Source organism: Somniosus microcephalus, chromosome 4, assembly GCF_052327205.1.
Source record: "Somniosus microcephalus isolate GS21.2 chromosome 4, FLI_Smic_1.0, whole genome shotgun sequence".
Taxonomy (NCBI): Eukaryota; Metazoa; Chordata; class Chondrichthyes; order Squaliformes; family Somniosidae; genus Somniosus; species Somniosus microcephalus.
In genome coordinates, this window is record NC_140990.1 from 99,511,487 (window position 1) to 99,539,166 (window position 27,680).

Consider the following 27,680-nt stretch of genomic DNA (forward strand, 5'->3'; position numbering starts at 1 on the left):
TTCCAGCGGGACCTCTCCTAAATCCCTGCTACCCGGCTCCCTAACAGTCACACTCTCCCTTTCCTGAACTTGTGCTTTCCTCTGGGGTGAGAATGTATTCTGGATAAAACTGTCCAGAAATTCCTCCCCCTCCCTTATGTGTCGGAGTGTCTCCAACACGCGCTCCAGCTCAATGACTCTGAGCCAGAGAGATTCAAGATGGAGACATCTATTGCATATGTGTTCGCTTGGGACAGTCTCGCTGTTCATAAACTCCCACATACTGCAGCCCAGACACACAACCTGCCCTGCCATATCTTAGTCTAGCCTTATTTTATTTATTTAATTAAAGTCTTTAATCAATGATTATTTATAGTTATATTAATTCGTTTAACTAGTTAATGTATATATTTAATACAGTATGTTACAGTTTCCCGCTCCTAGTTTAAACCACTGTCCTAGATGAGAGGGAAGAGACACTCCAGTCTGTGACACCCACAAGCCAAGTACTCAAACGGAACAAGCTTTAGATTTGATGTCGTAGAAAGCGAACTAGGTGAAAAGTGATATAAGTTAGAGTAAGAAAAGGCCCAAAAATATAACAGTCAGCAACAGAACATTAATTAGTCTCCTCTTATCATGGAGACATCAAATATTCCACACACTGTGAGTTTGAAACAAAGCTGATGTATTCAATATTTATACAGAATATCAATCTCCAGCCCAGGTTATTAAGATCATCAGAGACACACTCTAACTGCCAGAATGAACTGTTCTATTCACTAATGTTGCCTTTCAATGGTTTTTACCCAGCATTCCCCGCGGGGGAGAAGGCGCCGCACCCAGACTACAGGAGCCCAATGCGCAGACACGAGAAACCCTAGGTTCGGAGCATGCGCGCTGCGTGTAATGGCCAAAAAGGTAGGCTGCATATCCGATCCGGACAGGCAGTAAGATATGACCGGACGGAGCGGAGTAATGGACCGGCGGGTGGGCGAAGAGGCTTCATAAATAACTGGTGTAGGCCGTAAACCCCGAATAATAACCTGAAGGTCCCGCGTTTGCAGCTTCGGGGCTTCTCCCGATCACAGGCCCAGGCTAACGGCCGCCATCTTGATACAGTGAGTAAGAAAGCGCATGCGCGGCCATCTTGGTTAAGGTACAACCTGTGGGCGGGGCTTCAGTGTCAGTTACAACCGGGTCCTAGGGCCGGGTAGAGTAAAGCATTGACTCAGTTATTTGATTCAGAGTCTCCACACTTAGGATTTCTCAAAACCTCTCCTGAAGACGTTGGCAAAATCAGAGCTTACGGTTAACAACCCACACAATTTTAACAGAAGAGTCCCAGAGCTGGGCCCCCTTCGACAGTCCCAGGGCTGGAATCCCCATGTACAGTCCCAGGGCTGGAATCCCCATGTACAGTCCCAGGGCTGGAATCCCCATGTACAGTCCCAGGGCTGGAATCCCCATGTACAGTCCCAGGGCTGGAATCCCCATGTACAGTCCCAGGGCTGGAATCCCCATGTACAGTCCCAGGGCTGGAATCCCCATGTACAGTCCCAGGGTTGTAATCCCCATGTACAGTTTGAGGGTTGTAATCTCCATGTACAGTCCCAGGTTTAGAATCCCCATGTACAGTCCCAGGACTAGTGGGGTACTGCAGGGATCGGTCCTTGGACCCCAGCTATTCACAATATATATTAATGATCTAGACAAGGGAACTAGTTGTAATATCTCCAAATTTGCAGACGACACAAAGCTGGGTGGGCGTGTGTGCTGTGAGGAGGATGCCGAGAAACTCCAGGATGATTTGAACAGGTAGGGTGATTGGGCAGAAGCATGGCAGATGCAATATAATGTGGATAAATGTGAGGTTATCCACTTTGGCGGCAAAAACAGGAGGGCAGATTATTATCTGAATGGCAATAGATTGGGAGAAGGGGAAGTGCAACGAGACCTGGGTGTCCTTGTGCAGCAGTCGCTGAAGGTAAGCATGCAGGTGCAGCAGGCGGTTAAGAAGGCAAATGGTATGTTGGCCTTGGTAGCGAGAGGGTTTGAGTACAGGAACAAGGATGTCTTGCTGCAGTTGTACAGGGTCTTGGTGAGACCACATCTTGAGTATTGTGTGCAGTTTTGGTCACCTTATCTGAGGAAGGATGTTCTTGCCATTGAAGGAGTTCAGCGATGATTCACCAGGCTGATACCTGGGATGGCAGGAATGACGTATGAGGAGAGATTGGGTCAATTGGGCTTGTACTCGCTGGAGTTTAGAAGAATGAGGGGGGATCTCATTGAAACTTATTAAATTCAGACAGGACTGGACAGACTAGATGCAGGAAGGATGTCCCGATGGTCGGGGAGTCCAGAACCAGGGGTCACAATCTAAGGATAAGGGGTAGGCCATTTAGGACAGAAATGAGGAGGAATTTCTTCACCCAGAGAGTGGGGAACCTGTGGGATTCTCTATCACAGAAGGCAGTAGAGGCCAAATCATTAAATATATTCAAGAAGGCGTTGGATATATTTCTTAAGGCTAAAGGGATCAAGGGGTATGGGGCGAAAGCAGGGATCGGGTACTGAATTTGGATGATCAGCCATGATCGCTTGAATGGCGGAGCAGGCTCGAGGGGCTGAATAGCCTACTCCTGCTCCTATCTACTATGTTTCTATGTTTAGAATCCCCATGTACAGTCCCAGGGTTAGAATCTCCATGTACAATCCCAGGGTTGGAATTCCCATGTACAGTTCCAGAGTTGGTATCCCCGTGTACAGTCCCAGGGTTGGAATCCCCATGTGCAGTTCCAGAGTTAGAATCCCCTCGTACAGTCCCAGGGTTGGAATCTCCATGTAAAATGCCAGGGTTAGAATCCCCTTGTACAGTCCCAGGGTTGGAATCCCCATGTACAGTCCCAGGGTTGGAATCCCATGTACAGTCCCAGTGTTAGAATCCCCATGTACAGTCCCAGGGTTAGAATCCCCATGTACAGTCCCAGGGTTGGAATCCCCATGTACAATCCCAGGGATGGAATCCCCGTGTACAGTCCCAGGGTTGGAATCCCCATGTACAGTGCCAGGGTTGGAATCCCCGTGTACAGTCCCAGGGTTGGAATCTCCATGTACAGTCCCAGGGTTGGAATCCCCATGTACAGTCCCAGGGTTGGAATCCCCATGTACAGTCCCAGTGTTAGAATCCCCATTTACAGTCCCAGTGTTAGAATCCCCATGTACAGTCCCAGGGTTGGAATCCCCATGTACAGTCCCAGGGTTAGAATCCCCATGTACAATCCCAGGGTTAGAATCCCCATGTACAGTCCCAGGTTTAGAATCCCCATGTACAGTCCCAGGGTTAGAATCCCCATGTACAGTGCCAGGGTTGGAATCCCCATGTACAGTCCCAGGGTTAGAATCCCCGTGTACAGTCCCAGGGTTAGAATCCCCATGTACAGTCCCAGGGTTAGAATCCCCATGTACAGTCCCAGGGTTAGAATCCCCATGTACAGTCCCAGGGTTAGAATCCCCATGTACAGTGCCAGGGTTGGAATCCCCATGTACAGTCCCAGGTTTAGAATCCCCATGTACAGTCCCAGGGTTAGAATCCCCATGTACAGTCCCAGGTTTAGAATCCCCATGTACAGTCCCAGGGTTAGAATCCCCATGTACAGTCCCAGGGTTAGAATCCCCATGTACAGTCCCAGGGTTAGAATCCCCATGTACAGTCCCAGGGTTAGAATCCCCATGTACAATCCCAGGGTTGGAATCACCATGTACAGTCCCAGGGTTAGAATCCTCATGTACAGTCCCAGGGTTAGAATCCCCATGTACAGTCCCAGGGTTAGAATCCCCATGTACAATCCCAGGGTTGGAATCACCATGTGCAGTCCCAGGGTTAGAATCACCATGTACAGTCCCAGGGTTAGAATCACCCTGTACAGTCCCAGGGTTAGAATCCCCATGTACAATCCCAGGGTTGGAATCACCATGTACAGTCCCAGGGTTAGAATCCTCATGTACAGTCCCAGGGTTAGAATCCCCATGTACAGTCCCAGGGTTGGAATCCCCATGTACAATCCCAGGGTTAGAATCACCATGTACAGTCCCAGGGTTAGAATCCCCATGTACAGTCCCAGGGTTAGAATCACCATGTACAGTCCCAGGGTTGGAATCACCATGTACAGTCCCAGGGTTGGAATCACCATGTGCAGTCCCAGGGTTAGAATCCCCATGTACAATCCCAGGGTTGGAATCACCATGTACAGTCCCAGGGTTAGAATCCTCATGTACAGTCCCAGGGTTAGAATCCCCATGTACAGTCCCAGGGTTAGAATCCCCATGTACAATCCCAGGGTTGGAATCACCATGTGCAGTCCCAGGGTTAGAATCACCATGTACAGTCCCAGGGTTAGAATCACCCTGTACAGTCCCAGGGTTAGAATCCCCATGTACAATCCCAGGGTTAGAATCACCATGTACAGTCCCAGGGTTAGAATCCCCATGTACAGTCCCAGGGTTGGAATCACCATGTGCAGTCCCAGGGTTAGAATCACCATGTGCAGTCCCAGGGTTAGAATCCCCATGTACAGTCCCAGGGTTGGAATCACCATGTGCAGTCCCAGGGTTAGAATCACCATGTACAGTCCCAGGGTTAGAATCCCCATGTACAATCCCAGGGTTAGAATCACCATGTACAGTCCCAGGGTTAGAATCCCCATGTACAGTCCCAGGGTTGGAATCACCATGTGCAGTCCCAGGGTTAGAATCACCATGTGCAGTCCCAGGGTTAGAATCACCATGTACAGTCCCAGGGTTGGAATCACCATGTGCAGTCCCAGGGTTAGAATCACCATGTGCAGTCCCAGGGTTAGAATCACCATGTACAGTCCCAGGGTTGGAATCACCATGTGCAGTCCCAGGGTTAGAATCACCATGTACAGTCCCAGGGTTGGAATCACCATGTGCAGTCCCAGGGTTGGAATCCCCATGTACAGTCCCAGGGTTGGAATCACCATGTGCAGTCCCATGCAGTTGATACAATATTTGGAGGTATAGTGAAGAGTGAGGAGGACAGTGATAGACTTCAAGAAGACAGATAGGCTGGTGAAATGTGTGGATACGTGCCAGATGCCCTTTAATTACATCACCTCCTAATCTTCTATATTCAAGGGAGTGGAAGCCTTGTCCATGCAACCTGTCTTCATAATTTAGAAATGTCATAAGAAGTCAGAGCAGGAGTAGGCCCTCCGGTCCCTCGAGCCTGCTCCACCATTCAATAAGATCATGGCTGATCATCGACCTCAACTCCACTTTCCTACACGATCTCCATATCCCTCGATTCCCCTAGAGTCATGTGGAGGTTGGGGATGGCATTAAAAGGGAAATTAGAGAAGCATGCAATAAGGGCACAGCAGTCATCATGGGTGACTTTAATCTACATATAAATTGGACTAACCAAATCAGTAACAATACTGTGGAGGAGGAATTCCTGGAGTGTTTAAGGGATGGTTTCTGTTAAGTCTGTGTGTTCCAGTTATATTTACGGTCAATTACTGACACAGACTACAAGAATAACTTTTCAATAGGTCTTTACTATTCGGAGGTTAGGGCTGTACTACCCAGCAAATTACTACACAGCACTTATATACCGGTGTGGTCACCACCGGTATTACCGTATACAGCAGCCAGAGAAAGTAGTACATCTCTTAAGGTGGAACAGGTTTAAGTTCTCTTAAGGTGGAACAAGTTACATACACCACAATCCTCCCTTTTTAGCTTAACAGTTATATCCCCATTTAACATAACATAATAACATATATACATATACAACTTCATGTAGAAACAGTTCAAAGGTTCAGTCTCTCAGGAGGCCTCCTGATTCGAGTTGGATAACGCCTTTCAGGGGTCTCTGATTCTTGTTGCTGAGGTGACTCCTCTAGTTGGTCTGTTATGTCTTGGACATCATCATCAGGTACATTCACTGCCGAGGTAGATGCTTCAGGTTCACTAACTTCTTCCACGGTGTCTCTGTCGTAACCATGGGTTCGACCCTTGTTCTCGATTCTACCAGTTGGTCAGCATGACGCCGTATTACATTTTTACCAACATCTACCGTGTACATCAGGGGTCCTTGTCTGGCCCGAATTGTTCCGGATTGCCATTTCTCGTTTCCATAGTCCCTGGCCAACACTGGTTGTCCTACCTCGAAACTCCGAGTGGTCTTGTTATTTATATGCTGGAACTGTTTGTTTTCAACTTCCCTCCGCACATTTGGTTTTAACAAGTTCAACCTGGACCGCAACCTCCTGTTATAAAACATCATGGCAGGACTTTGGTTTGTCACTGCATGAGCGGCGTTTCGATATGCCAGTAGAAACTTGTCCACCTTATGTTGTAGTGGAATCTGATCTTCGCTCATGGCCTTTATTGCCTTTTTGAATGTTTGTACAAATCTCTCGGCCAACCCATTTGTAGCCGGATGATATGGGGCAGAGGTATAATGTTTCACCCCATTCTTCTTTAAGAATTTTTGGAATTCTTCTGACACGAACTGCGGTCCGTTGTCGGAACATATTTGTTCTGGCAATCCGTTCCTTGCGAATATCGTTCTTAACACCGCAATTGTCTTTTCTGAAGTAGTGGTAGTCATCTTGATCACTTCTGGCCATTTAGAATGTGCGTCCACCGCAATTAGAAACATGGAGTCCATGAATGGACCAGCAAAGTCAATATGTACGCGTTGCCATGGGGCTGAAGGCCATTCCCATGGATGCAGCGGTGCAATCGGAGGTGCATTTTGCACTTTTTGGCACCCTGAGCAGCTTTTCGTCAGCTCCTCTATCTGTTGGTCGACACCCGGCCACCACACATAAGCCCTAGCAAGGCTTTTCATCTTGACTCCCCCCAGATGACCTTCATGCAGTTCCTTTAGAACTCTTTCCCTTAACTTAGGAGGAATAATCACTCTCGTTCCATACATCAATGTTCCTTGACAGACGGACAGCTGGTCTCGTCTTGCCGAGAATGCCGGTAACAGAGAATCACCATGTGCTGGCCATCCCTTCACTGTCACCTCGTAGACTCGGGACAGTGTCGGGTCGTTCCTGGTTTCTCTTTCAATACTTGCATTGGTGACTGGTAAACACTCGATGATGGTCGAGTGAAATAACTCAACAGGGTCAACCTTCGTTGTCTCCTCTTCTTCAGGTAGTGGCAGGCGCGACAGCCCATCAGCATTACCATGCTGCTTTGTACCTTTGAATTCTATCTGATATTGATGTGCCCCTAGGAAAAGGGACCATCTCTGGAGTCTCTGTGCTGTCATCACCGACACACCCTTCTTGGGGTTAAAAATGGATACCAACGGCTGATGGTCTGTCAGAAGCGTAAACTTTTGGCCCTGCAGGTAATGATTAAACATCTTTACTCCCCACACAAGGCTGAGAGCCTCCCTATCTATCTGAGCATAGTTGCGCTCAGCGGAGGTCAATGATCTGGATGCGAACGCGACTGGCCTCTCTGTGCCATTTGGCAACTTGTGTGAGAGTACTGCCCCAATACCATATGGAGAAGCATCACAAGCCAAACGAATAGGCAGTGTTGGGTTGAAGTGAGTGATATACCTATCAATTCATCCAATGAAAAGCGACGAGTTAAGATAGTAACTATAGGTTTTCATTGGCTAAATAACAGAGCCCACCCTCGTGGGTGATCGGGTCCAACAAGGAGGAATACCAGCCAGTCGATCACCTTTATACCTGGGCAAGCAGGCGGAGTCATGGGCGGAGTCAGCTGTGGTCAGCCCAGGTATAACAGCGTGACAAGAGGTGACCTTGTGTAGTGATACAACAGTGTAAACAGTGATAACCATAGTGTAACGATATAACAGTGATAACCATAGTGTAACGATAGTGAACGATAAAAGTGGTTTACCACATTCACCCCTTGTTTAGATTTGAGTCCGGCGGGGTGAAGTGTGCTACCAGTTCGGGTATGTCAGTCTGTCCGGAGGCCTCGTAAGTCTCTCTGATCGGCGCGGCGGCGGTGGTGCAGTATCCGATGTTAATGCTGGTGTCTGCGCGGTCGGTGAAGGCTCGTGGGGTTCCGGCATGCCGTCTACCTGGGGTGGATTTGGGGGGGTGGTGGGGGGTAACGGTGGTGTCTCAGGGGTGCCCGAGGGTGCAAGGTCTCGTAAGGAGACTGTGTCCTCCCGCCGGTCTGGGTATGCCACATAGGCGTACTGGGGGTTGGCGTGCAGGAGGTCCACCCTCTCGACCAGGGGGTCCGTTTTATGGGCCCTCACGTGCTTTTGCAGCAAGACGGGCCCCGGAGAAGTCAGCCATGTTGGTAGCGTGGTTCCCGTAGTCGACTTCCTGGGGAAAACAAACATTCGTTCATGGGGGGTGGCGTTAATGGCCGTGCAAAGCAGTGACCGGATGGAATGCAGCGCTGCCGGGAGGACTTCCTGCCAGCGAGAGGTTGGCAGGCCCTTAGACTTTAAGGCTAAGAGAACGGCCTTCCAGACAGTCGCGTTCTCTCTTTCCACCTGGCCGTTCCCTCGGGGGTTGTAGCTGGTGGTCCTGCTTGCAGCAATGCCTCTCGCTAGTAGGAACTGGCGAAGTTCCTCGCTCATGAAGGATGAGCCCCGGTCGCTATGTATATAGTTCGGGAACCCGAACAAGGCGAAGAGGTCGTTCAGGCATTTGATGACCGTGGTACTGGTCATGTCTGGGCAGGGGAAGGCAAAGGGGAAACGGGAGTACTCATCAATGATGTTGAGGAAGTACACATTACGGTCAGAGGACGGGAGGGGCCCCTTAAAATCGATGCTCAAGCGCTCGAAGGGGCGGGTGGCCTTGATCAGGCTTGCTCTGTCCGGCCTAAAGAAATGCGGTTTGCATTCGGCACAGGTTTGGCAGTTCCTGGTCATGGTCCTGACCTCCTCGATGGAGTAGGGCAGGTTGCGGGCCTTAATGAAGTGGTAAAGTCTGGTGACCCCGGGGTGGCAGAGGTCGTTGTGGAGGGTCTGCAGTCTATCAATTTGCGCGTTGGCGCATGTACTTCGTGATAGAGCATCTGGGGGTTCGTTCAGTTTACCAGGTCGGTACAAGATATCATAATCATAGGTGGAGAGCTCGATTCTCCACCTCAAGATCTTGTCGTTCTTGATTTTGCCCCTCAGCTTGTTATTAAACATAAAAGCGACTGAACGCTGGTCGGTGAGGAGGGTAAATCGTTTGCCTGCCAGGTAATGCCTCCAGCGTCGTACTGCCTCCACGATCGCCTGGGCCTCCTTCTCGACCGAAGAGTGTCGGATCTCAGGGCCCTGGAGGGTCCTTGAGAAGAAGGCCACAGGTCTCCCCGCCTGGTTAAGGGTTGCTGCTAGGGCGAAGTCGGATGCATCGCTCTCCACTTGGAAAGGGATAGACTCATCCACCGCGTGCATTGTGGCCTTAGCAATGTCTCCCTTTATGAGGGAGAAGGCTGCGCACGCTTCTGCCGTCAGGGGGAAGGAGGTGGACTTCATGAGGGGTCTGGCTTTGTCCGCATAATTCGGCACCCATTGGGCATAGTAGGCGAAGAGCCCCAGGGTTCTCTTCAGCGCCTTTGGACAGTGGGGGAGGGGTAGCTCCATGAGGGGGCGCATTCTTTCGGGGTCGGGGCCGATGACCCCGTTCTCTACTACGCAGCCGAGGATGGCGAGACGTGAGGTGTTAAACACACATTTCTCCTTATTGTAAGTGAGGTTCAGCCGTTCGGCCGTGCGGAGGAATTTCTCCAGATTAACATCGTGGTCCTGCCGGTCGCGGCCGCAGATGGTGACGTTATCTAGATAAGGGAACGTGGCCTGCAGCCCGTTCTGGTCAACCATCCGGTCCATCTCCCTTTGGAAGACCGAAACCCCGTTGGTGACGCCGAAGGGAACCCTAAGTGGTAGAGGCGGCCATTCGCCTCGAAGGCGGTATACTGGCGGTCCTCAGGGCGGATAGGGAGTTGGTGATAGGCCGACTTAAGGTCGATGGTGGAGAATACCCGGTACTGTGCAATCTGATTGACCATATCAGATATGCGGGGAAGGGGGTATGCGTCCAGCTGGGTGTACCGGTTTATGGTTTGGCTGTAGTCGATGACCAGGCGGTTTTTATTGCCGGTCTTAACGACTACGACCTGGGCACGCCAGGGGCTGTTGCTCCTCTCGATGATGCCCTCCTTCAGGAGACGCTGCACCTCAGAGCTAATAAAAGCTCTGTCCCCGGCGCTGTACCGCCTGCTCTTGGTGGCGACGGGTTTACAGTCGCGGGTGAGGTTAGCGAACAGGGAGGGGGGCGGGACCTTGAGGGTGGATAGGCCGCAGGTGGTATGCGGTGGGCGGTTTAAAGGCTGCTGGTTGTCGACTGTGAGTCGGGGGAGGGGTCCACCGTATGCCAAAGTGACACTTTGAAGGTGGGATTGGAAGTCCAGCCCTAGTAGGACGGCAGCGCAGAGCTGGGGCAGGACGAGGAGTTTAAAATTTTTATACTCCGTGCCCCTAACCGACAGGGTCACAACACAGTAGCCGCTGATGTCTGTAGAATGGGACCTCGACGCCATCGAGATCCGGTTGCGCGTTGGCCGGACAGTGAGGGAGTAGTGGCTCACCGTGTCTGGATGGATGAAACTCTCCGTGCTTCCGCTGTCGAACAGGCAGGTCGTGGCGTGGCCGTTTACTTTGATGTCCATCATTGACTTGGACAGGTGATGCGGGCGAGCTTGGTCCAGTGTGACGGAGGCTAGTGTATGGCTGAGCGAGCTGCTGTAGTCTGCGGGTGAGGCGGTGGTCGGGTCTGGAGGCAAGGTGGCGGTCGAGTGTGGTGGACAAAATGGCGGCGCCCACGAGGTTGAATAAAATGGCGGAGAAGATGGCCGCCCCCACAACTCACATGAGGCACTGCTGGTGTCGGTGGCCTTGATCAAAGATGGCCGCCCCCACGACTCACACGAGGGGATACTGGCATCTGTGGCCTTGATGAAAGATGGCCGCCCCCACAACTCGCATGAGGCACTGCTGGCGTCTGTGGCTCTCCCCCTGCAGGCCTTAGCGAAGTGGCCTTTCTTGTGGCAATCGGAGCAAGTCGCGTTTCTTGCAGGGCAGCGCGTCCTCGGGTGTTTCGCCTGGCCACAGAAGAAGCAGCCGGCGGCCCGATCGCGGGGCTCCGATGTTGCAGCCGGTACCGGGGGTGGCGGTCCCGATCGGTTCTGGGACGCCGACGCTGAGGTAGGTCCCAGAGGCGGCGGTGCGAGGGGTATTGTGGCCGGGGTCGGGCCGGAGTCCCAGGGTCGCGCAGCACAGTACCTGGAGTACGCCTCGAGGTCCCGATGGGCCACTTCCAGAGAGCGAGCGAGGGCTGCAGTTGTATTCAGGTCGAGGTCCTTTGATTCGAGCAGTCTTTGCCGTGAGTAGTCGGACCGAAGGCCTTTCACGAAGGCATCGCGGATATTCCCTTCAGTATTTTCTGCAGCCGTTACAGCTTTAAAGTCACAGTCCCTGCCGAGTGTTTGTAGCGCCCGTAAAAATTCATCTACAGACTCTCCTGGCTGTTGCGAGTGGGATCTTAGGAGATGTCTGGCATACATAGAGTTTACCGGGCTCCGGTACTGCTCTTTCAGCAGGTTGAGGGCGTCCTCGTATGTAGTAAGGTCCTGGATGATTGCAAATACTTTAGGGCTCACTTGGGCGGTCAGAACTCTTAGTTTGGATCCCGGAGGCATGCCGGATTCTCCCAGGTAGGATTCGAAACAGCTCAGCCAGTGTTTGAAGTCGAGGGCTGAGTTCGCTGCCTGTGGGTTTAGATCCAGGTACGGCGGTCGGAGGGCTCGCAGCCAGGCCGGCTGCTGTGGCTGTTGTAGCTGGCCGTTTGGCTGGTCGTTTGGCTGCTCCGATCCACTCATTTCAAAATTTAGCCAATAAAATTGATATACCTATCAATTCATCCAATGAAAAGCGATGAGTTAAGATAGTAACTATAGGTTTTTATTGGCTAAATAACAGAGCCCACCCTCGTGGGTGATCGGGTCCAACAAGGAGGAATACCAGCCAGTCGACCACCTTTATACCTGGGCAAGCAGGCGGAGTCATGGGCGGAGTCAGCTGTGGTCAGCCCAGGTATAACAGCGTGACAAGAGGTGACCTTGTGTAGTGATACAACAGTGTAAACAGTGATAACCATAGTGTAACGATATAAACTGATAACCATAGTGTAACGATAGTGAACGATAAAAGTGGTTTACCACAGTGAGCCAACACTTCCTCTGAGGTTATCAATTCCTTGCTTTTGCGAAAGGCCTTCTTACAGTCCTCGCTCCACTCCCATGGTACTCCCTTCTGCAAAAGAGCGTTCAGCGGGTGCAGTACCGTGGATAAATTTGGCAGAAACTTATGGTAATAGTTAATCAATCCTAGGAACGACCTCAACTGAGATACATTAACCGGAGCGGGAGCCTTCACAACCGCTTCGATCTTGTCAGGAGACTTATGAAGTCCCTCCTGGTCAATGACATGGCCACAGTACGAGATCCGCTTCTGAAAGAACTCACATTTCTGCCGATTAACTCGAAGTCCATATTCTTTCAATCTGATGAGCACCAGTTCCAAATTTGCGAGGTGTTCCTCGTCACCATCTCCTGTAATCAGAATATCGTCCAGGTAACATTGTGTGCCTGGAATTCCCTGTAATACCTGCTCCATGGCCCTCTGCCAAATTGCTGGAGCCGATGCCACTCCAAAAAACAGTCTATTATACCGGTACAAGCCTCTATGCGTGTTGATCGTGAGGTACTGGCGTGACTCTTCCTCAACTTCCATCTGTAAGTACGTCTGCGCCAGGTCTATCTTGGTGAAGTGTTTCCCGCCCGACAATGAAGCGAAGATATCCTCAATCCGCGGAAGCGGATACTGCACCGTGTGAAGCACCGGATTAACAGTGATCTTGAAATCTCCACAGATGCGAACCTTCCCTGGTTCTCCCGGCTTGTTGCTCGAAGGACGTTTCATCACGGGAACAATGGGCGTAGCCCACTCACTCCAGTCTACCTTAGACAGTACTCCTGAACGTTCTAGCGCTTCCAGCTCTGCTTCCACAGCAGATCGTATCGCATAGGGTACTGGTCTGGCTTTGAAAAATTTTGGTTATGCATGTTCTTCAATCTTGATGTTTGCCGTAATTCCTCTCAGTGTTCCCAGTCCCTGCTGGAACACCTCTTTAGCATCGTCCAATATTCTGGACAATCGTTTAGGTTTGACATCTGTTTCCCTGGCATCTACCGTTAGTGCTTTTAAGGAATGCCAGTCCATATTCATTTTTCTAATCCACTCCCGTCCCAGTAGTGGTGGACCTCCTTCAGGTAGCACATATAAGTCCATTCCTCGGCTTTCTTTGCCCTTGTGGACCACCTTTACCTCTATCTTTCCGATGGGGTATACTCTTTGCCCCGTGTATGTTTTCAATACAATCTCCGTATCCCGTAGGGGAATATGTTGGAATAACCTTTTGTAATCTTTCTTATTCATGACCGTCAATGCCGATCCAGTGTCCAATTCCATCTTCACTTGGACTCCTGCTATCTGAAGTGTGACCCAAATTGTCTGGAGGTCTGCTTCCTTACCAACGTTGTGTACTCTTAAGCTACCCAGTTCATTACTGCTGGCGTCTGAATCTGACTTCTGTTCATTCGAACTGTTCTCTGTCACCCTGTGTACCTTTCTGTACTTTCCCTGCGGTGACTTTTTGTTGCTGGTCTTCTCTCCTGACCGGCATACTTTAGCTATGTGACCAAGCCTGCCACATTTTCTGCATTCCTTATTTTTGAACCAGCACTGGTTCTGATCGTGCGTTGTCTTTCCACAACGATAACATTTTACTGTACCCAAGACCATTTGATTTGTGCTGAGTTCCGGTGACCGTAGCTGCATTACCGCCGTGCCTCTCGCTGCGGCTTCATGCGATGCTGCCATAGCGACAGCTTTATCAAGCGTCAGCTCATTCTCCTCAAGCAGTCGCTTTTGTGTCTCTTTTAACAATCCACACACAAATTTATCTCTTAGCGCATCTGTTAGTCCTGTTCCAAACTGACAGTACTTTGCTAGCTTACGCAATTCAATTAAAAATTCAGCATTGCTTTCATCTTTCAGCTGCTTTCTGCTGTAAAATTTAAATCGTTCCGCTAGCATCAGCGGCGTGGGGCTTAAATGATTTTTCAGGACGGTAACAATATCTGCGAGAGTCTTATCCGCCGGTTTCTCTGGTGATAGAAGGTGTTTCAATTGCCCGTATGTCTTCGCACCCATTAAGTTTAATAAGGTTAGTGCTTTCTCCCCATCTGGTATCTTATTTGCTCTACAATAAACTTCTATGCGTTCTACATACGTGGTCGAATCTTCGATGTCGCTATCAAAAGTATTAATGTTCCCATGTTTAGGCATCTTTGCAAAAAATTTTTTTTTTCCAAAATGGCGGCTTCCCGCGCTTGGCGGTCTTTCCCGCGCGCGTCTTCTTCACCCGCTGGCTGCAATGGCGATTGCTGTGCTGCTGCCGGTCTCGCCTCCCCAGTGGTTAACAGCTCCCCCGACGCTGCTTCTACTCCACCGCGGTTCCCGTGGGCATTCGCGCTTCCCTGCCGTCGCGCCTCGCAGCCCTTCTTGCAGCCCGGTTATGTGCACCCGCTGCGTTCGAATTCACCGTGGCTCTCGCGCCTTCAGCTGCCCCAGTCGCTGCGCCTTTCGGCCCGAATGCGGCCCGGCCCTTTTCACCGGCCGCGGTCGATTTCACCGCCCTCTTTCCTCCGTCTTCCCTCCCCTTCGCTACAGCCAACGCGGCCGACTTTCGCTAATTGGCTTACCCACCACCGTGGTAGAAGGAAGATAGCTGTCTGCCGCTGATGGGGGCTTCGAGTTCAGAATTTCTCTTCTTCACTCCGGGTCCTCGATGCCTCCCGCGCGACGTGCTGTTCAGCAGGATGATGAGGGTGGATGCCTCTTCTCGACGCCCGTTCTGAGGACGAAGCTGCCGTGGATGTAAACTGCCGCAGGGTAAGATCGGACTCGTCGCCACTGTTAAGTCTGTGTGTTCCAGTTATATTTAAGGTCAATTACTGACACAGACTACAAGAATAACTTTTCAATAGGTCTTTACTATTCGGCGGTTAGGGCTGTACTACCCAGCAAATTACTACACAGCACTTATATACCGGTGTGGTCACCACCGGTATTACCATATACAGCAGCCAGAGAAAGTAGTACATCTCTTAAGGTGGAACAGGTTTAAGTTCTCTTAAGGTGGAACAAGTTACATACACCACAGTTTCCTGGACCAATATGTCGAGGAACCAACCAGAGATCAGGCAATCTTAGACTGGGTATTATGTAACAAGAAAGGATTAATTAGCAATCTTGTTGTACGAGGCCCCTTGGGTCGGAGCGATCATAATATGATCGAATTCTTCATTAAGATGGAGAATGAAGTAGTCGACTCAGAGACTAGGGTCCTAAATTTAAATAAAGGAAACTACGATGGTCTGAGGCGCGAGTTGGGTAGGATTGATTGGGGAATGTCACTCAAAGGGTTGACGGTGGATAGGCAATGGCAAACATTCAAAGACCGCATGGATGAACTACAGAATTTGTTCATCCCAGTTTGGCATAAAAATAAAACAAAATAGGTGACTCAACCGTGGCTAACAAGGGAAATTAGGGATAGCATAAGATCCAAGGAGAAGACATATAAATTGGCCAGAAAAAGCAGTAAACCTGAGGATTGGGAGCAGTTTAGGATTCAACAAAGGAGGACAAAGGGATTAATTAAGAAAGGGAAATAGAATATGAGAGTAAGCTTTCAGGGAACATAAAAACTGACTGTAAAAGCTTTAATAGATATGTGAAGAGAAAAAGATTGGTGAAGTTAAGCGTAGGTCCCTTGCGATCAGAATCAGGGGAATTTATAATGGGGAACAAAGAAATGGCAGACCAATTAAATACATATTTTGGTTCTGTCTTCTCAAAGGAGGACACAAATCACCTCCCAGAGATGTCGGGGAACATAGGGTCTGATGAAAGGGAGGAACTGAAAGAAATCAGTATTTGTAGGGAAATGGTGTTAGGGAAATTGAAGGGATTGAAGGCCGATAAATCCCCAGGGCCTGATAATCTACATCCTAGGGTACTTAAGGAAGTGGCCCTAGAAATAGTTGATACTTTGCTGATCATCTTCCAGCATTCGATGGAATCTGGAAAATACCCATGGATTGGAGGGTAGCTAATGTTACCCGACTATTCAAAAAAGGTGGTAGAGAGAAAACGGGGAATTACAGACTGGTAAGCCTGACATCGGTAGTGGGGAAAATGCTAGAGTCCATTATAAAAGATGTAATAGCAGAGCACTTGGAAAACAGCGACAGGATCGGACAAAGTCAACATGGATTTACAAAAGGTAAATCGTGCTTGACTAATCTACTGGAATTTTTTGAGGATGTAACTGGTAAAATAGATAAGGGAGAACCAGTGGATGTGGTGTATTTGGACTTTCAGAAGACTTTTGATAAGGTCCTGCATAAGAGATTAGCGTGTAAAGTTAAGGCACATGGGATTGGGGGCAAGGTATTGACTTGGATAGAGAACTGGTTGGCAGACAAAGCAAAGAGTTGGAATAAACGGGTCTTTTTCCGAGTGGCAGGCAGTGACTAGTGGGGTACCGCAAGGATCGGTCCTTGGGCTCCAGCTATTCACAATATATATTAATGATCTAGACAAGGGAACTAGATGTAATATCTCCAAATTTGCAGACGACACAAAGCTGGGTGGGCATGTGTGCTGTGAGGAGGATGCCAAGAAGCTCCACTATGATTTGGACAGGTTGGGTGATTGGGCAGAAGCATGGCAGATGCAATATAACGTGGATAAATGCGAGGTTATCCACTTTGGTGACAAAAACAGGAAGGCAGATTATTATCTGAATGGCAATAGATTGGGAGAAGGGGAAGTGCAACGAGACCTGGGTGTCCTTGTGCACCAGTCACTGAAGGTAAGCATGCAGGTGCAGCAGGTGGTTAAGAAGGCAAATGGCATGTTGGCCTTCGTAGCGAGAGGGTTTGAGTACAGGAACAAGGATGTCTTGCTGCAGTTATACAGGGCCTTGGTGATCATCGACCTCAACTCCACTTTCCCGCCCGGTCTCCATATCCCTTGATTCCCCTAGAGTCCAAAAATCTACCTAACGCAGCCTTGAATATACCCAAAGACTCAGCATCCACAGCCCTCTGGGGCAGAGAATTCCAAAGATTCACAACCTTCTGAGTGAAGAAATTCCTCCTCATCTCAGTCTTCAATGGCCGACTCCTGATCCTGAGACTATGCCCCCTAGTTCTAGACACTCCAGCCAAGGGAAACAACCTCTCAGCATCTACCCTGTCAATCCCCTTCAGAATCTTGTATGTTTCAATGAAATCAGCTCTCATTCTTCTAAACTCCAGAGAGTATCGGCCCATTCTACACAATCTCTCATCATAGGACAGCCCTCTCATCCCAGGAATCAATCCAGTGAACCTTCGTTGCACCAAGGCAAGTATATCCTTCCTTAGATAAGGAGACTAAAACTGTGCACAGTACTCTAGGTGTGGTCTCATCAAGGCCCTATACAATTGTAGCAAGACTTCCTTACCCTTATACTCCAACCCTCACTTTCGCGGGTTTTTTGTTGTTGCAAAGGCCGGAATCGGGAGCAGCAGGAGAGCGGCGTTACAGTGAGTATTTAAACTCACTTACGCGGGCTTTTTTACAGAGGCTTACCAATCTCACAGACCGGCGGCGGCGTTCCAGAGCCACATCACAATTCAAAAAGTGACGCGGGCCAGAGGAAGCAGCTGATTGGGTGAGTATGGCCAGGTGAGTATTTATACTACTCTATAGTTTGACAGTTAAGGTTAATAGTTTATAAAGTTTAGAAGGTCTTAATTTTTGTGGTTATAATTTCTAAGGTCTCTGTTGTGTAGCGGGGAGTGCTAGTAAACAAGGGCTCTTGAGTATATCATTTAACTGTAGTATAATTGGTGGTATTGATTTGATTTAATTTAATTTAAATGAATTGAAGGGTAAGTCTTGGTAGCAGAGCTCGGCTCCGTGGCATGCTCCTCCTGCACTATGTGGGAAATCAGGGACACTTCCTGTGTCCCTGATAACCATGTGTGCGGGAAGTGTGTCCAGCTGCAGCTACTGGCAGATCGCATTGTGGCGCTGGAGCTGCGAATGTGTACATACTGGAGCATTCGTGATGCTGAGGACGTCGTGGAGAGCACGTTTGATGAGTTGGTCACACTGCAGGTAAAGGCTGCATAGGCAGGAAGGGAATGGGTGACCGCCAGGCAGAGTAGTAGGTGCAGGTAGGTAGTGCAGGGGTCCCCTGTGGCCATCCCCCTCTCAAACAGATATACCGCTTTGGATATTGTTGGGGGAGATGGCTTATCTGGGGAAGGCAGCAGCAGCCAACTTCCTGGCACTGTGGGTGGTTCTGCTGCACAGGACGGGAGGAAAAAGAGCGGGAGAGCTATAGTAATACGGGATTCTATTGTAAGGGGAATGGATAGGCGTTTCTGCGGCCGCAAACAAGACTCCAGGATGGTATGTTGCCTCCCTGGTGCAAGCGTCAAGGGTGTCTCGGGACGGCTGCAGGGCATTCTGGAGGGGGAGTGTGAATAGCCAGTTGTCGTGGTGCATATAGGTACCAACGATATAGGTAAAAACCGGGATGAGGTCCTAAAAGTTGAATATAGGGAGTTAGGAGGTAAATTAAAAACTAGGACCTCAAAGGTAGTAATCTCAGGATTGCTACCAGTGCCACGTGCTAGTCAGAGTAGAAATAGAAGGATATTTCAGATGAATACATGGCTAGAGGAATGGTGCAAGGGGGAGGGATTCAAATTCTTGGGACATTGGAACCGGTTCTGGGGGAGGTGGGACCAGTAGAAACTGGACATTTGCACCTGGGCAGGTCCTAGGAGGAGTGTTTGCTAGTGCTGTTGGGGAGGGTTTAAACTAAAATGGCAGGGGCTTGGGAACCTTTGCAGGGAGACAGAGGAAAGGGAAGCAAGGATAGAAACAAAAGACTGGAAGGAGAAAAGCAAAAATGGAAGGCAGAGAATTCAAGGGTTTAAATCAAACATGGCCACAGTAAATAATAATTCTAAAACGTCTAAGAGTGTTAAAAAAACAAGCCTGAAGGCTTTGTGTCTTAATGCGAGGAGCATTCGTAATAAGGTGGATGAATTAGCTGTGCAAATAGATGTAAATGGATATGATACAATAGGGATTACGGAGACATGGCTCCAGGGTGACCAAGGCTAGGAATTCAACATCCAGGCGTATTCAATATTCAGGAAGGACAGGCAAAAAGGAAAAGGAGGTGGGGTAGCATTGCTGGTTAAAGAGGAGAGTAACACAATAGTAAGGAAGAATATTAGCTCTGATGATGTGGAATCTGTATGGGTAGAGCTGAGAAATACCAAGGGGCAGAAAACGTTAGTGGAAGTTGTATACAGACCCCCAAACAGTAATGCTGAGGTTGGGGATGGCATTAAATGGGAAATTAGAGATGCGTGCAATAAGGGCACAGCAGTTATCATGGGTGACTTTAATCTACATATAGATTGGGCTAACCAAATTAGCAACAATACTGTGGAGGAGGAATTCCTAGAGTGTGTACGGGATGGTTTCCTGGACCAAAATGTCGAGGAACCAACCAGAGATCAGGCCATCTTAGACTGGGTATTATGAAATGAGAAAGGATTGATTAGCAATCTTGTTGTGCGAGGCCCCTTGGGGAGCAGCGATCATAATATGACAGAATTCTTCATTAAGATGGAGAGTGAAGTATTTGACTCACCTAGGGTGCTGAATTTAAATAAAGGAAACTATGATGGTATGAGGCGCGAGTTGGCTAGGATGGATTAGGGAACGTTACTTAAAGGGTTGACGGTGGATAGGCAATGGCAAACATTTAAAGATCGCATGGATGAACTACAGAATTTGCTCATCCCTGTTTGGCATAAAAATAAAACAAAAAAGGTGACTCAACCGTGGCTAACAAGGGAAATTAGGGATAGCATAAGATCCAAGGAGAGGACATATAAATTGGCCAGAAAAAGCAGCAAACCTGAGGATTGGGAGCAGTTTAGGATTCAGCAAAAGAGGACAAAGGGATTAATTAAGAGGGGGGAAATAGAGTATGAGAGTAAGCTTTCAGGGAACATAAAAACTGACTGTAAAACCTTCTATAGATATGTGAAGAGAAAAAGATTGGTGAAGTCAAGCGTAGGTCCCTTGCAGTCAGAATCAGGGGAATTTATAATGGGGACCAAAGAAATGGCAGACCAACTAAATACATACTTTGGTTCTGTCTTCACAAAGGAGGGCACAAATAACCTCCCAGAGGTGTCGGGGAACATAGGGTCTAATGAGAGGGAGGAACTGAATGAAATCAGTATTTGTAGGGAAATGATGTTAGGGAAATTGACGGGATTGAGGGCCGATAAATCCCCAGAGCCTGATTATCTACATCCTAGGGTACTTAAGGAAGTGGCCCTAGAAATAGTAGATGCATTGCTGGTCATCTTCCAAAATTATATAGACTCCACTATTTAAAAAAGGTGGTAGAGAGAAAATGCGGAATTATGGACCAGTAAGCCTGACATCGGTAGTGGGGAAAATGCTAGAGTCCATTATAAAAGATTTAATAGCAGAGCACTTGGAAAACAGTGACAGGATCGGACAACGTCAACATGGATTTACAAAAGGTAAATCATGCTTGACTATACTACTGGAATTTTTTGAGGATGTAACTGATAGAATAGATAAGGGAGAACCAGTGGATGTGGTGTATTTGGACTTTCAGAAGGCTTTCGATAAGGTCCTGCATAAGAGATTAGCGTGCAAAGTTAAAGCACATGGTATTGGGGGTAAGGTACTGACTTGGATAGAGAACTGGTTGGCAGACAGGAAGCAAAGAGTTGGAATAAACGGGTCTTTTTCCGAGTGGCAGGCAGTAGCTAGTGGGGTACCGCAGGGATCGGTGCTAGGACACCAGCTATTCACAATATATATTAAATGATCTAGACGAGGGAACTAGATGTAATATCTCCAAGTTTGCAGACGACACAAAGCTGGGTGGGCGTGTGTGCTGTGAGGAGGATGCCGAGAAACTCCAGTATGATTTGGACAGGTTGGGTGATTGGGCAGATGCATGGCAGATGCAGTATAATGTGGATAAATGCAAGGTTATCCACTCTGGTGGCAAAAACAGGAAGACAGATTATTATCTGAAAGGCAATAGATTGGGAAAAGGGGAAGTGCAACGAGACCTGGGTGTCCTTGTGCACCAGTCGCTGAAGGTAAGCATGCAGGTGCAGCAGGCGGTTAAGAAGGCAAATGGTATGTTGGCCTTCATAGCGAGAGGATTCGAGTAAAGGAGCAAGGATGTATTGCTGCAGTTGTACAGGACCTTGGTGAGACCACACCTTGAGTATTGTGTGCAGTTTTGGTCGCCTTATCTGAGGAAAGATGTTCTTACCATGGAGGGAGTGCAGCGAAGATTCACAAGACTGATACCTGGGATGGCAGGAATGACGTATGAAGAGAGATTGGGTCGATTAGGTTTATATTCGCTAGAGTTTAGAAGAATGAGAGAGGATCTTATTGAAACTTATAAAATTCTAACAGGACTAGACAGACTAGATGCAGGAAGGATGTTCCCGATGGCCGGGGAGTCCAGAACCAGGGGTCACAGTCTAAGGATAAGGGGTAAGCCATTTAGGACTGAGATGAAGAGGAATTTCTTCACTCAGAGAGTGGTGAACCTGTGGAATTCTCTACCACAGAAAGCAGTTGAGGCCAATTCATTAAATATATTCAAGAAGGAGTTAGATATATTTCTTAAGGCTAAAGGGATCAAGGGATATGGGGAGAAAGCAGGGACAGGGTACTGAATTTGGATGATCAGCCACGATCTCAGTAAATGACGGAACAGACTTGAGGGGCTGAATGGCCTACTCCTGCTCCTATCTTCTATGTTTCTATGTTGCAATAAAGGCCAACATGCATTTTGCCTTCCTTATTGCTTGCTGTACCCACATGCTAGCTTTTTGTGTTTCTTGCACGAGGACACCCAAATCTCTCTAAACACCAACATTTGAAAGTTTCTCACCATTTAAAAATTATTCTGTTTTTCTCTTCTTCCTACCACAGTGAATAATCTCACATTTCCCTACATTATACTGCAACTGCTACCTTACTGCCCACTCACTGAGTCTGTCTATATCCCTTTGCAGACACTTTGTGTTCTCCTCACAGCTTACTGTTCCACCTAGCTTTGTATCATCAGCAAACTTGGATACATTACACTCGGTCCCTTCATCTCGGTCATTGATATAGATTGTAAATAGCTGAGGGCCAAGCACTGATCCTTGCAGCACCCCACCAGTTACAGCCTGCCAACCTGAAAAAGATCCGTTTATCCCTACTCTGTTTTCTGCCTGTTAACCAATCCTCTATCCATGCTACTATATTACCCCCAACCCCATGAGCCCTAATCTTGTGTAATAACCTTTTATGTGGCACCTTATCGAATGCCTTTTGGAAATCCAAATATAGTACATCCACTGGTTCCCCTTTATCTATCCTGCTAGTTACATCCTCAAAAAATTCTAATAAATTTGTCAAACACGATTTCCCTCTCATAAAACCATGTTGACTCTGCCTAATCATGTTATGATTTTCGATGTGACTTGATACCACTTCCTTAACAATGGATTCCAGATGACTGATGTCAGGTTAACTGGCCTGTAGTTCCCTGTTTTTTCTCTCCCTCCTTTCTTGAATAGCGGTGTTACATTTGCTACCTTCCAATCCGTTGGGACCATTCCAGAATCTAGCGAATTTTGGAAGATCGAAACCAATGCATCCACTATCTCTTCAGCCACCTGTTTTAGAACCCTAGGATGTAGGCCGTCAGGTCCAGGGGATTTGTCGGATTTTAGTCCCGTTAGTTTCTCTAGTACTTTTTCTCTACTTATATTAATTACATTATGTTCTTCAGTCACTGTTTACCCTCCAGTACCTTGCCTAGTGGTAATTCTGAGCTGTGAGCCTATACTGAAGGTGCTGTGTGATGGTGGGGTTCGGCCCCAGTCACTGTTTCCCCTCCAGTACCTCACCGAGTGGTAATTCTGAGCTGTGAGCCTGTACTGAAGGTGCTGTGTGATGGTGGGGTTCGGCCCCAGTCACTGTTTACCCTCCAGTGCCGAGTGGTAATTCTGAGCTGTGAGCCTATACTGAAGGTGCTGTGTGATGGTGGGGTTCAGCCCCAGTCACTGTTTGCCCTCCAGTACCTTGCCTAGTGGTAATTCTGAGCTGTGAGCCTATACTGAAGGTGCTGTGTGATGGTGGGGTTCGGCCCCAGTCACTGTTTACCCTCCAGTACCTTGCCGAGTGGTAATTCTGAGCTTTGAGCCGATACAGCGAGCTGCCAGCACTTCGACCATGGGGAGCAGCACAGCCGCTGTCCCTGGCTGATTCTGTCTAGCGAAGCTGAGGCCAATGGTTGCACACCAACAACAAGAAGGTGCAGAACGGTGAGACATTGTCCCTCCAAATATCACAAACAGATGCATAATGAGGGAAAATCAATCTCTGGACCTTTAACTTAACAGCGACATGGAAAGACGGAAGTTAATAACCTTTAAACACCTGGTCCACTTGGCACTGAAGTGTCTGAAACCCATACCAGGAACTCCAGGGAAACACAATACTGACAAATGTTAAACTGTTTTGTTAACATAAGAAATAGGAGCAGGAGTCGGCCTTACTGCCCTTCGAGCCTGCTCCGCCATTCAATAAGATCATGGCAGATCTTCGACTTCAACTCCACTTTCCCGCCCAGCCCCCATATCCCTTGATTCCCCAAGAGTCCAAAAATCAGTCTAACAGAAGAACAAAAGAAATCTCGATTTATCTTTTTAAAGATGAATAGTTTAACAGGGGTTCACACTGACTCACCTGATTGGCCGGCTCAGGCTCCACCCCTCAAGCAAGGCCAGCAGATATTGCCAGTCCCCAGTTGCCCGTTGAGAAGGTGATGCTGGGCCTTCTTGAACCTCTGCAGTCCGTGTGGTGAAGGCACTCTCAGAATGCTGTTAGGTGAGGAGTTCCAGGATTTTCACCCAGCGATGATGTAGGAACGGCGATATATGCCCAAGTCAGGATAGTGTGTGACTTGGAGGGGAACTGGGAGGTGATGGTGTTCCCATGCACCTGCTGCCCTTGTCCTTCTAGGTGGTGGAGGTCGTGTGTTTGGGAGATGCTGTCAAAGTTCTAGTCGAGTTGCAGATGTATAAAGTCACTCTCCTTCACCCCTCCCCCCTCCCATCTACCCACTCCCATCTCCCATAGAGGCCAGAGTCTTGTGTAGGCCCAGACTGGGTGGCGGGTTCCCTTCCCTGAAGGGGCAGCACGGTGGCATAGTGGTTAGCACTGTTGCCTCACAGCGCCAGGGACCCGGGTTCGAATCCGGCCTCGGGTGACTGTCTGTGTGGAGTTTGCACATTCTCCCCGTGTTTGCGTGGGTTTTCTCCGGGTGCTCCGGTTTCCTCCCACAGTCCAAAGATGTGCGGGTTAGGTTGATTGGCTATGATAAATTGACCCTTACTGTTAGGGGGATTGTGGTAAACCACTGTCATACCTGTCTGTGTCTGTATGTGTATTCCACTAGGTACAGGTCTGGACATGCCTCGGCTGACTCCTCCCACTATTCCAGGTATATAAGTGACTACCTCCCAGTCCCTTAGTATTCTGGACGGGTCGACCACTCGAGACAAGACCTTCATTCTTTAGTTAATAAAAGCCTGATTGTTACTCGCTCAACTTCAGTCTTTTGAGTAATTGATGGCGCATCAGGGATTAAATACATGGGGTTACGGGGATAGGGTGGGATATGTGTTGGTGTAGGGGTTATGGGGATCGGGTGGGATATGTGTCGGTGCAGGCTCGATGGGCCGAAATGGCCTCTATCTGCACTGTGGGTTTTCTGTGATTCTGTGACATTAGTGAACCAGTTGGGTTTTTATGACAATCCGGCAGCTTTCATGGTCACTTTTTACCAGTGCCGGCCCCACAAATTCCCAGATTCATTACCTCAATTTCACAACCTGTCTTTGTGTTTTTGTGGGTTCTCTCTCACCCACCATTTTTCCTGTTTTAAATTCATTTTACAGGGTATTAGAAGGGGAGGATTTGCAGACGGGAAGCTCAAACCAAACATCACTTCAAGATCTGACAGAGTCGTTCAATTCATCAGGACCTTTGAACATGGAAGCAGAAGGCACCGTTCAGAGCGGGGAGAAACCGTACACGTGTTCTGTGTGTGGACGAGGCTTCAGCCGACCCTCTAGCTTGTCGAGTCACAAGTGCAGTCACACCGGGGAGAGGCCGTTCACCTGCTCTGAGTGTGGGCAGGGTTTCACTCGGTCATCCAACCTTCTGACACACCAACGAGTTCACACCGGGGAGAGGCCGTTCACCTGCTCTGAGTGTGGGAAGGGATTCACTCAGTCATCCGACCTTCTGAGACACCAGCGAGTTCACACCGGGGAGAGGCCGTTCACCTGCTCCGTGTGTGAGAAGGGATTCACTAATTCATCCACCCTGCTGAGACACCAGCGAGTTCACACTGGTGAGAGACCTTTTAAATGCCCAGTCTGTGGAAAGTGTTATAAAAGTTCCGGGGAACTGACGTGTCATCAACGTGTTCACACTGACGAGAGACCGTTCAGGTGCTCTCACTGTGGGACTGGGTTCAGGCGATCACCTGACCTCACTGTACACCAACGCACTCACACTGGGGAGAGGCCGTTCACCTGCTCTGAGTGTGGGAAGGGATTCATTCGGCCATCCCACCTGCTGACACACCAGCGAGTTCACACTGGGGAGAGGCCGTTCACCTGCTCCGTGTGTGGGAAGGGATACACTCTGTCATTCAACCTGCTGAAACACCAGCGAGTTCACAAGTGACTGCAGGGGTTGGATTCTGCTGTTATTCCTGCTGTTAATCACATCCAGGACTGAACCATGTTCATTCTGACAGTTGGGGTTTGTTTCTGCTGATGTTAATAACCCCTGTAACTGGGCTGGAGTTTAATATTCTGCATATATGAGAAATAAATCAGTTTGCTTTAAACACATAGTTGTGGATTTTTTTCGTTCCCACCTGAGTGTTAAGCATCACCTGGCTGGAGCTCAGAAAGGACAATCTGGGGGAGGATCGTACGGCGGGAACAGAACTACAGCCTGGACACAGTCCTTCAGGGCCACACTGAGAGGGGCAAACGGCACTTTGATCATTCTCGTCTCTCTTTACTGACAGCAATGTCCCCGTGCGGGTTAATCTTGAGGCCTGTAAGGAATGTGTCCCAGCCGCTCTCTCCCATGGGTCAGAGCTCCTGCACACGGAACAGAAGGCTCCTTTACAACTGTGTTTAGAGTCAGGAAGAACAACGGTGACTGCTGGAAACGTGCTGTCAAATCAGAGATTGGTGTCAAACTGCGATCTGTTCCTGACTGAAGTGAAATGGCAGGGTTAAGTTTCCAGTCTAAAAATGACTGGTAATTATTCCACGAAGATTTAATATGTGTGTGTGACAGTCTTGAGTCTACCATTTTAAGGCAGGTGTTAGCTCATTTAAAATAAACCCGTTTAAAATAAATTGATTAAAGTCTGCATTAAAATAGCAGAGGGTGGAGTTCACAGGAGCCTGTTAACTGCTGGTACAATTATACAACAGACATTTGCTCTCCAGATAAAGAAGGACCTGCAGCGTGTTTCCAGGAATTCACTGTTTTATTGATGTGTGCGTGTTAGACACCAGGATAACTAAAAATACATGACCCGGAACATCCACAGGGTGCGATCCCGACAGTTACTCCGGGCTCACTCCCGCTGTGGTACTCCACCACTGACCCTGCTGAAGGTTGTAGGCTCAGGGAGTGGGGCCTCCAGGAGTGGACTGTGAGAAAACTGGGTTTCAGTATCCTGACACATATATGGTGAGGAACCAGAGGAATCCTTACTGAGGAACCATCTGGGGTTTCACCTGTCAGTGTCGGTCTAGGGGTGAATGATGCCTGACTCCCCGAACTGTCTCACATTGAACCCAGTTCAGATCAAGATGGATTCAGTTTACAGGAGAATAGGGAGAAATATCACCCACAATGGAGAGAGACGAAAGCAGCCATTAGAGAAGCTCAGAGATCTTTGGGATACTGATGGTGCCCAATTGTGGTAATAATAACAAAAGCTTTTCCAGCTCCGTCAGGAGTCAGTAGACCGTTAAAGATGGTTTCACATCAGTCTACACTCCTGTGGGTGATGCTCAGATTCAGCTATGGGATGTGCTGTTGACAATAACATCATAAATATTAAAATAGAAAGAGATTGTCATACAATCATCGAATAGTACAGCACAGAAGGAGGCTATTCGGCCCATCGAGTCTGTGCCGGCTCTTTCGAAGAGCAATCCAGTTAGTCCCACTCCCCCGCTCATTCCCCAAACCCCTGCAATGTTTTCTCCTTCAAGTATTTATCCAATTCTCCTTTGAAGGCTACTATTGAATCTGTATCCACCTCCCTATCAGGCAGTGCATT

General features: G+C 48.6%; 2 protein-coding genes across 2 annotated transcripts in view; one reads left to right on the forward strand and one right to left on the reverse strand.

Moving 5' to 3' along the window:
• The window catches only part of LOC147119579 (uncharacterized), a 64,940-nt gene that overhangs the window by 19,862 nt on the left and 17,398 nt on the right, over positions 1 to 27,680 (reverse strand). The window lies entirely within an intron of this gene.
• LOC147119580 (uncharacterized) lies at positions 705 to 26,228 on the forward strand. The gene is made up of 2 exons (XM_085985150.1): positions 705 to 1,100; positions 25,255 to 26,228. Exon 2 carries the CDS (start codon positions 25,349 to 25,351, stop codon positions 26,048 to 26,050), a length of 702 nt encoding a protein of 233 aa, XP_085841276.1. The 5' UTR covers positions 705 to 1,100; positions 25,255 to 25,348; the 3' UTR covers positions 26,051 to 26,228.

Excerpts from the sequence above, each read along its gene's own strand:
- LOC147119580 (XM_085985150.1), top strand. The coding sequence starts at position 25,349 with ATGGAAGCAGAAGGCACCGTTCAGAGCGGGGAGAAACCGTACACGTGT.